At 39.9% G+C, this 13,840-nt stretch overlaps 1 protein-coding gene across 3 annotated transcripts in view; it reads left to right on the top strand.

Annotated features, from left to right (window-relative positions):
* Positions 1 to 13,840, top strand: part of SAMD3 (sterile alpha motif domain containing 3) — a 65,430-nt gene extending 51,590 nt beyond the window's left edge. For all 3 annotated transcript variants that reach the window (XM_078001197.1, XM_078001198.1, XM_015137466.3), the window contains exons 8-11: positions 3,023 to 3,223; positions 11,976 to 12,147; positions 12,733 to 12,815; positions 13,358 to 13,840. In XM_078001197.1, the coding sequence (XP_077857323.1) occupies positions 3,023 to 3,223; positions 11,976 to 12,147; positions 12,733 to 12,815; positions 13,358 to 13,642 (741 nt within the window). In that variant the 3' untranslated portion in view covers positions 13,643 to 13,840. The remainder of the gene's footprint in view (positions 1 to 3,022; positions 3,224 to 11,975; positions 12,148 to 12,732; positions 12,816 to 13,357) is intronic.

The following is a 13,840-nucleotide window of genomic DNA, read 5'->3' as shown; positions in this document are numbered from 1 at the left end:
GTTTTATTCCTAGGTATCTTACAAGTTTTTTTGCAGTTTAATTTTTTTTTGCAAAACATAATTGTACAAAATTTTATTTTCTATGTTAGTATGTGTTAGAATATTTATCTTGTATTCAGTTGCTCTGAAAAACTCAGTTGTAACAAATCACATCTGCATAATTTTAAGTTTTCTTTTGAACAATCACATAATTTATGAATAATGACAATTTTATTTCTGTCTTTTCAATTTTTATACCTTTTATTTACTTATCTTACTACTCTGACTGGAATTTCAGTACAGGCTGAGTAAGAGTATAATAAATCATCTTTGTGTTGCTTCTGATTTTAAAGATTATTCTTTTAAAATTTCACCATTAACAATCATATCTGTCAGGCGCGGTGGCTCATGCCTGTAATCCCAACAATTTGGGAGGCCAAGGTAGCAGATCACTTAAGCCCAGGGGTTCAAGACCAGCCTGGGCAACATGGCAAGACCTGTCTCTATAAAAAGCACAAACATTAGCCAGGTGTGGTGGCAGGGCCCTGTAGGCCCATCTATTGGGACGCTGAAGTGGGAGGATCACTCGTGCCTGGGAGTTTGAAGCTGCACTGAGCTGTGATCACTCCACTGCACTTTAGCCTGGGTGACAGACACAGTGAGACCTTGTCTTAAAAAAAAAAAAAAAAATTATGTTAACTATAGGTTTTTAGGTATATAACTTTATAGGTTTTGAAAATTTCTGTTATTTTGACAAAAGTGTTTTTCTTTAATCATAGATGAATATTATATAAGATACTTTTTCTGCATTATTTGAAATGGTCATGTTTTTTCATCTTTAATTAATGCAGTATATGATGTTTACACGTGTTTAGATAGTCCAAGTAAAATTACAGAACTGTTGTAATTTTATTATTATCATTTATTTGTTTATTGAGACGGAGTCTCACTCTGTTGCCCAGGCTGGAGTGTAGTGGCACGATCTCGGCTCACCACAACCTCTGCCTCCTGGGTTCAAACGATTCTCCTGTCTCAGTCCCCCGGGTAGCTGGGATTACAGGCGTGCACCACCACACCTGGCTACGTTTTTGTATTTTTAGTAGAGACAGGGTTTCACCACGTTAGCCAGGCTGGTCTCAAACTCCTGACCTAAGGTGATCCGCCCGCCTCGGCCTCCCAACATTTATTATTATTTTTGTAGAGATAGAGCCTTGCTATGTTGCCCTGGCTTCTCTCAAACTCCTGGCCTCAAGTAACCCTCGGCCTCAGTCTCCCAAAGTATTGGGATTACTGGGTGTGAGCTGCTGTGCCAAACTATTCATACACCACATTTCTCAAAACCTACTCTTTTCTGCCCCGAATCTTTCTCTAACAGTGGCCCCCAAATTGAGATTTTAATATGACAGTATGTGAAACGTAATGGGTAAATCAATCATGTTTTCTTTTAATTTACTATAGTTCCCTTGCCAATTTCAAACCACCCTTGAGTTTCTGAGGTATAATAATTCAAGTTAGTTCTTCCTTGTTTCTAATATCTGCACCTTTGTTCATCAATGAGAGTGACCTGCACTTTTCCTCTCTTACACTGTTCTTTCAGGTTTGGGGATCAATGTCATAGAGGTTTCGTAGGATGGGTTAGAGAGTATTCCTTTTTTTTCTTCCTTTTTTCTTTTATTTTTCTTTCTTTCTTTTTTCTTTTTTTCTTTCTTTTTTTTTTTTTTTTTTTTTTTTGAGACAGTCTCACTCTGTTGCCCAGGCTGGAGTATAGTGGTGTGATCTTGGCTCACTGCAAATTCCGCCTCCCGGTTCAAGCAATTCTCATGCCTCAGCCTCCCAAGTATCTGGGATTACAGGTGTGTGCTACCGCGTCCAGTTAATTTTAGTATTTTCAGTAGAGGTGGGGTTTCGCCATGTTGGCCAGGCTGGTCTTGAACTCCTGGATTTAGGTGATCCTCCTGCCTTGTCCTTCCAAAGTGCTGGGGTTACAGGTGTAAGCCACCATGCCTGGCCTCCGTTACTTTTTCTTGAAAATTTTTGCATAAATTTGAACATTCTGTTTCAAAAGTTAAGTATATTTTGTGTGTAAAACCCTCAAGTCTTTCTTGATATTTTCTTTGTGGAAATACTTTTATCTTCCAATTAAATTTATGTAAGATTATAGGAACTTCTTCTTAATTTTGATAATTTTATTTTTCTAGGAGTTTGTTCACTTGGTTTAGGTCTTGTTAGTCATTCTGTGTCCACAGAAAGTAGATCTACTGAGGCTTTCCTATGTGCTTGTAAAAGCCTTGATATAAGAGGACTGTAGGTTCCTTATCGTCTTTTTCATCCTTTATAGGTATCATCTGTTCGCATTCTGGTCAGCTAGACGGCTGATCAACTTTCATTTATGTGCAGTTCAGCTGACTGTCCTCTTAACTCATATTTCTAGAAAGATATTTTTCTTATTTCCTCAAAGCTGATTGTCTTAGATTTTCAACAAGAATAAGTGAGGTGTTTCTTAGCTGCCCCCACCCCGCCCAACTTACCCTGTTGTATGGTGAATAAAATTATTAGTTTAATGATTTAGCATCAGAAAATAACCAGTTATTATTTTGAATTTGGATTATATGGCGTGGTACTGCAGCTATAAAAAGTCATTTAAAAAGAAAAAAGATAAACAATAGTAATAACAAAACCTTAATACTTTTAAAAATATCTTCTTAACATTTTATCTTCTAAAATTTAAATGCATAGAAATGAGCAACATTTTATTCAGTGGGAACCTTCTGGATAATCTATCTCCATATAAAAGGATAACACAGGAATTAAAGTAATTCTTTTAGATCTTTCAAGAGAATAGATTATAATTCCATGATAAGTAATTAACTATCTAATTTATTGTCATTAAAGAGTGTCCATTTATTAGTTATGTTCAATGTCAAGTGTAACCAGGCATGGCGATACTCATCTTAGGAATGAGCTAAGAGTGTGCAGTAACAGCCTGAAATTCATGTTTTCATAGAAACATGGAATCCATTGATACGTTGAAAATGTTTTGCAGGAAGAAGCTGTTTGTTTCGATTCTGAGCTGGATGAACATATTAAGTGGTTCCAGCAAGAATATGTGAAAACAGAAAAGGACTGGAGAGAAATTGACAAGAGAATGAGCCAAACTTTGGAAATAAGAAGAAAGATGATTGGCAGCCAAACACCTCTGAAGGACATTCTTAAACTGTTTCCTTTCTTGAAGTGCCCTTATCAGGTATCTTTATTCACTTTATTCTCTCTATATATAATATATATAGTATATATGTGTGTATATATACTATATATATATTAAATATATATACACACACATACACACATATCTATTTTAATATTTTATAAATATATATATATATATATTTTTTAGACAGAGTCTTGCTCTGTTGCTCAGGCTGGAGTACAGAGGTGCGATCTCAGCTCACTGCAACCTCTGCCTCCCAGGTTCAAGCGATTCTCCTGCCTCAGCCTCCTGAGTAGCTGGGACTACAGGTGTGTGCCACCATGCCTGACTAATTTTTGTATTTTCAGTAGAGATGGAGTTTCACCATTTTGACCAGGCTGGTCTTGAACTCCTCACCTCAGGTGATCTGCCTGCCTCGGCCTCCCAAAGTGCTGGGATTACGGTGTCCAAATGGATTTTTCCCTCTTTCCTCTTGGAGTGGTAACAGGACAGCATAGCGAGACAGTGGGGGTGAATCTCAGTGGGATGTGAGGCCCAAAGGGCTGCAACCAGAGTCATTTGATAGGAGTTTCAGGAAGCGGACCCTCCCCACCCACCCTCTTTCCTAACCCTGAAAAAGGAATATTAAAAAAAAAAGAAGAATTTCAGTAAGCATATCCAGATAATAGGCACCGGCTGCCTTCAGAACTAAAGAGTTCTCTGTCATTGGACATATTGTGGAGGCTGGTGGATCATCACTTAGGGGCATTTTGACAATGTGAATCATTATCCCGTCATGCTTTTATATAATCAAGGGAGTTTATTAAGGAACTGTTATTATGCATCCTTACTAAAAACATGTTTCCTTTATGATCCCACATAATTTCATAAGTGTTCTTAAAAATACATGAAATTTAGCTTCGGGCATGGTGGCTCACGCCTGTAATCCCAGCACTTTGGGAGGCTGAGGTGGGTGGATTGCTTGAGCCCAGGAGTTCAAGACCTGCCTGGGCAACCTGGTAAAACCCCATCTCTACTAAAAGTACAAAAATTACCTGAGCTTAGTGGTGCATGCCTGTAGTCCCAACTATTCTGGGAGACTAAGGCAGGAGGATCACCTAAGCCTAGGGAGGTCAAGGCTGCAGTGAGCCACGATTGGGCCACTGTACTCCAACCTGGTGACACAGTGAGACCCTGTCTCAAAGAAAAAAAAAAATTATATACATATATATACACACACATATACATATATATATATATGTTTATGAAATGTAATGGGTGAATCAATCAAATACCCTTCCATTTAGTTCACTTAGAGTGGCCATTCAAAGGTCTTTCACAATTTTAGGGTAATTTTTGGTGGTGGTATATAATGAAAGATCATCAAAGGTTTTACCCGAGAACATATTTCATGGAGAAATTCTATGTATTCAATTAACCAAATTAAACATGAAACATCTACATATTTTTCTTCTGAACAAAGGGAATTAGGAATTGCCTGTAGGTATTATTTTAATAGTGACATAAGTAGCAAATGTCTGAATGCTCCTCTGTAACAGCATGTTCTCAGTGCTTTCCAAGGATTAATCTACCTAATCCTCTCAGCAACCATACGGTGGCTTTCGCTTGTTTCCCCTTCATCTTCGGGTTATTAGGAACTGTAATAGCCAGTTGCCTCTGGCTGTTAGAAAAGTATGCCAAATGGACACAGCTGCAAAATACAGTCTTAAAGCAAAAGCCTGTCAAACTTACGGTCTAAACATTTCTTACATATAGAGAGCATGTTTTAATATTAACAGTTCCCAAAGTGCCTAGCAGAGCCACACGTGTGACACAGCAATGTAATCTTGCTGTTTTGAATGCTGAATGAATTAGTGGAGGTTGGTAAGGCTGTTGTGATCACTAATGTCGCAGCCTTAGGGGTCTTCATTGGAGTGCAGCCTACAAAGTCCTACTGATGAATATAAATGGACTATGTTAAGCAGCTTTTTATTTTTTTATTTTTATTTTTATTATTATTTTTTGAGACGGAGTCTCCCTCTGTCACGCAGGCTGGAGTGCAGTGGCCGGATCTCAGCTCACTGCAAGCTCCGCCTCCCGGGTTTATGCCATTCTCCTGCCTCAGCCTCCCGAGTAGTTGGGACTACAGGCGCCCGCCACCTCGCCCGGCTAATTTTTTTTTGTATTTTTTAGTAGAGACGGGGTTTCACCATGTTAGCCAGGGTGGTCTCGATCTCCTGACCTCGTGATCTGCCCGTCTCGGCCTCCCAAAGTGCTGGGATTACAGGCTTGAGCCACCATGCCTGGCCAAGCAGCTTTTTAAAGAACCATTGGTGACAGTAAGGTGGAGGTCTGTCACAGCTTGTGTGAGGAGCAGAGAGATTTCAGACCTGAGGCTGTCCCCTGTGCTTTGTTAAGGCTTCCCACTGTGGCATAGGTGTATCTTCTGCACCATTCCTCAAGTATTTCACCCTCTATATCCAAAATATGGAGTATGGTTTTTGTAATGACTGTACTTATTGAATAGAGTTGCCTAGTGACTGTTTTTATTGATTGATTGATTGATTGAGACAGAGTCTTACTTTGTCACCCAGGCTGGAGTGCAGTGGCACAATCTTGGCTCACTGCAGCCTCTGCCTCCCAGGTTCAAGTGATTATCCTGCCTCAGCCTCCCAAGTAGCTGGGACTACAAGGTGCACACCACCATGCCTGGCTAATTTTTATATTTTTAGTAGAGATAGGGTTTCACCATGTTGGTCAGGCTGGTCTTGGAACTCCTGACTTCAGGTGATCCACCTGCCTTAGCCTCCCAAAGTGCTGGGATTACAGCCGTGAGCCACTGCACCTGACCTTATTGATTGTTTTAAACAAAAGAACGAATCATTTTCGGTTTTTCCAGGAAGTACCTCCCTAACTCAGCCCTATGCAGCTGGGATTTCCAATTTATAAAACCCTCGTGTGCTTCCTAAAATAAAAGCAAGTTTGACCTTGCAAATACTAGTTAACAAACAATCCCATAAGAAGACAGTTGTCCCTGCACCAAACCACCCCCACCGCCTGTTGCTCCTGCCATTGTGAAAACACTGAGTGCTTAGGGAGCTGGTGGAGACAGGGTGGCAGAACACTAGCAGCTGAGGTGGGGGGTGGTCCTGACTGTTAACACTGACCCTCCATCATCTCCATGCTCATTAACCTCCTTCCTCAAAACACTTTCTTTCAACAGAATATTTAAAAATTCAGAATGTAACAATTTATTAGATTATCTAAAATATTATCAACTAAGAATGTGTTACTGGGATCTATTGGATCCCACAAGGCAAGTAGGAGGGAGTTGAGAGGAGGAAAATACCAAACACAAACTGAAACCCTTCCCCAAATTTTCCAAAAAATCCTTTCAGATGTCATAGTTTCTGCTTTCCTGAGAAACAATTTCAATCACCATCTCTTTAAGTGAAGTACATGAGAATCGCCCGCTAATAACGTCTCAAAAAATTAAAAAAATAAAGAATCTGAGTTTGGTTTTGGCCCAAATGGAGTAACTGGTACTGGCCTAGTCTTCCCACTGTTAACATGGATAAAGCTGGAAAAAAAAAGTATGTATGAGGCAACTGCACTCAGGCATTAGGCAACAGGCATTGCAGGACCCTGATCCTTGATAACAGGGAAAGACATAAGATGTGCCTCAGTTTTGTGCATGGGTTACTTTCTAGCTCACTGTACAGAATGGTGGGAGTCAAGCAGAATGCGGAGGTCCCACGGAGCTACACAGGAGGAGATCAGAGTTGAGGAATGACGAAGCAGCTGGCCTTTGTCGGACAGGCACTGGAGGAAAGTGGGCTAGAGCCGAAGTCTACACACGGATGCCCTGGGGATCCTTGGCTGAGAGCTGAGACTTCACACAGTGTTGCTAATAAGAATTCAGGCCAGGTGTGGTGGCTCATGCCTGTAATCCCAACACTTTGGGAGGCTGAGGCAGGCAGATCACTTGAGGTCAGGAGTTCGAGACCAGCCTGGCCAACATGGTGCAACGCTGTCTCCACTAAAAATACAAAAATTAGCTGGGTGTGGTGGTGCACACCTGTAATCCCAGCTAGTTAGGAGGCTGAGGCAGGAGAATGGCTTGAACCTGGAAGGCACAGGCACAGTGAGCCAAGATCATGCCACTGGACTCCAGCCTGGGCGATGGAGTGAGATTCTGTCTCAAAAAAAAAAAAAAAAAAAAGAAAGAAAAAGAAAAGAAAAAAGAATTCTGTTCCAGTGTGTAGAGACCCTGCAGAACACCTCGGGCATTCATCTGAGACTCCAGAAAGCAATGCCTCATGAGTGAGAACCATGCCTAAGTTTGAGCCAGGACCTTAGCTAGGACTAAGGACAAACAACAAAAGAAAATTGCCCAAAGAAATGATAAAATCAAGTCTGACAGGACCAGAAGATCGACCAGTAATTTATCTGCCTATCAGAATAAAATTTAACACCCTTTAAAGGAACATAATTTAATCCAGACTCCCCACTAGTGGACCATTAGAGGTTACAGTGAGCACTGCCATTCCCATTTCCACCTCTTGGTTCCTGGACCCATGAATTCTGGCTGTGGAAGAAACTGCACCGTGTCCTGGATGCCAATTCAGAGCTTATACAGCCTGGGGGAACCTTGTCCCAGCCCCACAAGGTATTGCCACCTAGCTGGTGCTGTAACTGAGTCTTCAACAGGCCACTCCACCAGTCTGGCAAGCCAGCTGCTTCAGGACAGGATGGTGGGGAACGTGATAAGACCAGTGAATTCCATGTATCATCACTATAGGGAATCTCAGCAGAGAAATGAAATACATGCAGCAGAGAAATGAAATACATGCACACATGCGCACACACACACACGCACACACGAACCAAACTGAAACTCAAACCTGAAAAGAACATTTATCTGAAATGAAAACATCACCATGTGCATAGGCTTAAGAGCATATTGGAAAATGAAAAGAAAGGAGCTGTGAATCTGAAGATAGATTAATAGGAATTATCCAATCTGAGTAACAGAAAGAAAAAGGATTAAGACGATTAATTTGTAGGACATAATATGGGGTTGTGAAAAAGTGGGCTTTTTTTTGTTCCAATGTTTATTTTAGGTTCAGCAGGGGATACATCGTGCAGGTTTGTTATATAAGTAAACTGCATGTCGTGGGGGTTTGGCGTACAGGTTATTTCATCACCCAGGAGGTGAGCATAATACCCAATAGGTAATTTTTTGATCCTTACCTTCCACCCACCCTCTAATCTCAAGTAGACTCCGGGGTCTATTGTTCCCTTCTTTGTGTCCATGTGGACTCAGTGGTTAGCTCCCACTTACAAGAAAGAACATGCAGTATCTGGTTTTCTATTCCTGCATTAATTTGCTTAGAACAATGGCCTTCAGCTGCATCTATGTTGCTGCAAAGGACATGATTTCATTCTTTTTTATGGCTGTGTAGTATTCTGTGGTGTACGTGTACACTTTCTTTATCCAGTCCGCTATTGATGGGCATCTAGGTGGATTCCATGTTATTACTATTGTGAATGGTGCTTCAGTGAACATATATGTGCATGTGTCTTTCTTTATATTCCTTTGGGTATATACCCAGTAATGGGATTCCTGGGTCAAATGGTAGCTCTGTTTTAAGTTCTTTGAGAAATCTCCAAACTGCTTTCCACAGTGGCTGAACTAATAATTTATATTCCCATTAGCAGTGCATAAGTGTTGGAGAGGAAGGCTTTTCTGTGGCTGACCATTCACAGCTGAGAACTTGCTACACAGACGTTTGTGCTCATAAGTAAATACATTGAGATATAATGGGAGCCAGGTATCTCACTGTTGAAGAGAGTTAGAAGCTTGGGAAGGGGAAGGTTAGGAAAAGCCCTGTGGTATTGGTTTGGATGTGAAAGTATCAATGTGAACTCATGGTTTTAGTCTTTATGTATGGCTATTTAATATTTACATATAGATATATAGTTATTGATATTTCTGGATCAATGGGTGCCTGTGTTTATGTAAATTAAAACATTTCCTAGATTTCTTCTAAGAGAAAGTGTAGAGCAATAATATGTCTGTAGCAAGTAGTACACCAGGGCTGAAATATTTTTTTTTTTTGGTTGGGTATTTTTTTGAGAGAGTGTCTCACTCTGTTGTCCAGGCTGGAGTGTCATGATCATGGCTCACTGCAGCCTCGGCCTCCCAGGGCTCAGGCGATCCTCCTACCTCAGCCTCCTGAGTATCTGGGACTACAGGCGTGTGCCACCATGCCTGGCAAATTTTTGTATTTTTTGTAGAGATGGATTTCGCCCTGTTGCTCATGCAGGTCTCAAACTCCTGGGCTCAAATGATCCTCCTGCCTTGGCCTCCCAAAGTGCTAGGATTACAGGCATGAGCCACAGTGCCTGGCCTAAAATCTTAGTTTTTAAAGATAATTCTTCATGAAAAGGAATCAGGATTCTTGGAGAAATAGCTCACTACACGGGGGCAAAACAAAAATGAAAACAACAAACCAAGACGAGTTTGAAATACTGTGTAATGCCAGAAATGAAGGAAATGCTTGCACACTAATAAGGATATGCCAGGAGGGGATGGGAATCCATTTGAAGCGGCTCCTACTGGCCAAGCCTGGGCAATTCGAGCAATTCTATAAGCAATGAAAGGATCAGATTTGTAACCGTTTGGGTAAAATGGGAATTTATTAACCTGTAGTGATAGAAATAAATAAGTAAATATATGTGGAAGAAAAGAAACTATCTTAAAACAGAAAGCCAACTAACCCATGTAGAAAGAATGGAATTAGAAAAGTCGCCATTTGGCAACTATTATAGTAGTACTTGATTCAGGCAAGAATCATTAATGGATGTGGAATCTGATGGATCAGATTTATACAAAGAACAAGATATTTAAATAAACTCAAGGTATTTCCTTATAAAATACAACATATATTAATTTTACAGTGGAAAAACCTGGTGAATTCCATTTTTAATCAAGTAATAAAAGTTATTATCTCCAATACTGGAACCAGTTACCATTTTGTGCTTCCGGATACAGTGAGAAATGCTAACATTCTTGCCAGAAATGCACATCTGAAATATCGTAAAACTGCCAGGGAGAAATGTTCTACAAAGTAACTGGCCTCCACTTTTCAGAAACTGTCAAGGAAACTAACAAGTTGTTTGAAACTGGAGACTATAGAGACTGTGGTATCTAAATCTCGTATGTGATCCTGGATTAGATCCTGGACCTGTTAAGAACATGACCAGAACACCTGGCAAATTTGAATGGAATGTGTAGTAGATTTTCCTGAATTTGAGTGTCCTTGTACTTAGGAAATACACAATGAGGTATTAAGGAATAGTGGGGCATTATGTCTATAGCTCATTTTCAAACGGATAAGAAATTGGGGGAAGTTGCACAGGGGGCACTTGTAAGTTCTATTTACTATTTCTGCAACTTCAATGTAAACTTGAAATTATTTCAAAACAAGAAGTTAGAAAACAAATTCTTAGGCTGTGAGCCCAGAACAGTGGAGTATTCACCTTCAGTGGAGTATTCACCTTCTTCGTCCTTCACTTCACATCTTCCTGCTGAGAAAACAGTTTTCTAAGGGTATTAATCTAGATTAGTGGCCCACTGTGGGTTGCCTGGTAACAAAGACACTGTGCCTTATGCATTCCAGCTTTCTGACCTAATCTCTGGGCAATTTATAGTCTACCAAAGCATTCAAGGAACAATGAGGCCCAGTGGGTAGTATGTGATTGTTCTTTATAGTTTTAGGAAAAGCAATGACTAAATTTAATTCATATGAGTGTGGGTGGCTAACGATCTGATAATGCCACTCTGTTAAAAACAGGAGGGGGAGTGGTGGGGGAATCCTCTGAGGGAGAAGAATTCAGGCAGTGGTAGGAAGGGGTAGTTTGAGGAAAGGGGCTTCCATAAAGTAAACTGGTTTTGCTTTGACCTTGTAGTCCAATCTGCACATACATTGTTTCTTTTTCTTTCTTTTCAAGACAGGGTCTCACTAAGTTGCCCAGGCTGGAGTACAGTAGCACAGTCTCAGTTCACTGCAGTCTCAATCTCCCCGGGCCCAGGCTATCTTCCCACCTCAGCCTCCTGAGTAGCTGAGACTATACACGTGTGTCACCATGCCCAGCTAATTTTTGTGTGTTTTGTAGAGACAGGGTTTTGCTGTGTTGCCCAGGCTGGTCTCAAACTCCTGGGCACAAATGATCCTCCTGCCCTGGCCTCCCAAAATGCTGGGATTATAAGCATGAGCCACAGTGCTCCGCCATATATTGCTTTTCACTGTTTACCTCTGTCTACTCTTACAGTGTTTCTAAAGCACTCTCCTTTCCCTAGATTTAGGATACTATGGTTAGGTATTTTTCAGGGGTTGCTTCCTAAAATCAGTTTTGGTCTTTGCTGCTTGTTGAACAAGACGTAACAACGTAGTTTACCTAAAGAAATGTAAGCTCTTAGAATCTTAGCTGGGTAACCCAAATAGCCTACATATGCATATACCCTTTGAATCCTCAATTTAGTTGAGTCTGCATCCAAAGTTTTAATTCTGTAGGTTTAGAAATTTGCCATGCCCATTATTTATCATTTCACATTCATTTCACGCTTTCATTCTTTTCTCCTCCCTCATCCTAAGGCTTTAATTCTCCACTAAAACTTCTAAAATACCGAGTACTTAGTTTAAACCAGCATTCAAAGCTTAATTCTAAAGGTTTTATGTCTTTACATTCTATATATTAGCTTTTCTTGTGATCTGATGTATGCACTGCTTTCTTCTTTTGTCAGATATTCAGAGAATTCCAACTTCTTACAAGAACAGATATTTATAAGAAAACAAGGCACATTTTGGAATCCTATTCAGAAAATATACTGACTTCTTTTTCAGTGGTGGACAATCCAATCAATATTCTATTGCAAGAAAAAATGAAACATTACACAGATGAAGACATGTTGAAATGTTAGTAAACCTTGTGGAGCGGCGTGATTTTGTCTGCTATCTGTCAGGATATCTAGAGAAGTTATGCTTTGGTAGTCAGTAAAATTCAGTAATTTACATTTATTGAGTTTAAAAATATATTTAAAAATTATTAAAAATTTACATTACTAAAATATATTTAATAACAATTTTCAATATTTAAGTAATAAGTGAAACTGGTGGGGAGAAAAAAAGTTTCAAATTAGGGGAGGAGGAGAGCTATAGATTTGAAAAGTATACTGGATATTGTAAAATTGTATTTAGGGAACTAGTAGCCTGTTAATTTTACAATACAAATCACAAGGGGCAGTATAAAATCTTCCTGGCTGATGGACAGACAGTACGAACTCTTGTCTACTCCTGGCAGTGCTCTGGAGGGCAGACATGAGATTCTGAATGTTTTATTAGAAGAGGGTGTGGTTTTAAAAGGTGTGAAACACTGATCTAGGAAGGTTAGTTTGTTTTCTGTCCAAGGTAACAAAAAATCCAGATGTTTCAATACTAGCTTAGCTTACAACTGCTAAAAGCTTATTTTTACTTCAAATGTTAACGTATTTGCTTTGACAGACATGAAGCTGACAGCCACATGTTTACTCCTCCCAGATGTTTTTGGGGATGATCCCAGTCTTTTTGTCATCATGAATGAACAGGTGTGTAGTATGTGAATAGCCACTGGTTTGACATTTTACATCTTCATGCGATTATTTATATATTTAATTTATTTATTTATATTTTTGAGATAGAGTCTCACTCTGTTGCCCAGACTGGAGTGCAATGGCGTGATCTTGGCTCACTGCAACCTCCGCCTCCCGGTTCAAGCGATTCTTGTGCCTCAGCCTCCTGAGTAGCTGGGATTATAGACATGCACTACCACGCCCAGCTATTTTTTTTATTTTTAGTAGAGACGGGGTTTCATGGTGTTGGTCAGGCTGGTCTGGAACTCCTGACCTCAGGTGATTCACCTGCCTTGGCCTCGCAAAGTGCTGGGATTACAGGCGTGAGCTACTGAGCCCAACCGCGATAACTTATTTAAAAGCAAAGTTGGTGGCCTATTTTGAAGTATGTTTGTCGTATTTACAAATATGCTACATTGCAACAAGCCCATTTATTGTAACACCATGATTAAGTTCAGGTCTGTTTTATTATTTAGCTATTTTACGTATCACAGTAATGACTCCATTCTTTTTTTCAGGTGCAAGTATCCACACCTGTGTTGGAAGTTAAAAACCCTTTCAACATGGAGGTCTGCGAATTTTCTTTATATTTAGAAAGGGAGAGGCTCACAAAGGTGGACGACTGTGTTACAGCCTTGGCTGCGCTAGTAGCTGCCTTTCACGTATTTGGGATTGAGTGTCCAAGAAGACTGTCCCAAACCTTCAACTTCCTAGAAACGTTGATTTTTGATATGCACAGTCCCTATTTTCCTTCTTTGAAAGAAAAGGAAAAGGAAGTAGGATTTCAACTCCCAGTCACTTAATAGCATGCCAAACATTGTACTGGAATTTACCTCTGGGAAAGCTGAAGCTTCATAAAAAATTGTTTTGATTTAGGGTTGTGGTAGAGGTAGGTATGAGAAAAACAATCTTGTATCATAGATGCTAATGAATTTCAATGCTTTCTGTCTTTACTATTAAGTTCTTTGTGAAATTCTGTAATAAAATTCTACTTCATTAAA

The sequence above is a fragment of the Macaca mulatta genome, chromosome 4 (assembly GCF_049350105.2).
Source record: "Macaca mulatta isolate MMU2019108-1 chromosome 4, T2T-MMU8v2.0, whole genome shotgun sequence".
Taxonomy (NCBI): Eukaryota; Metazoa; Chordata; class Mammalia; order Primates; family Cercopithecidae; genus Macaca; species Macaca mulatta.
This window is presented reverse-complemented; position numbering and strand designations above follow the sequence as displayed.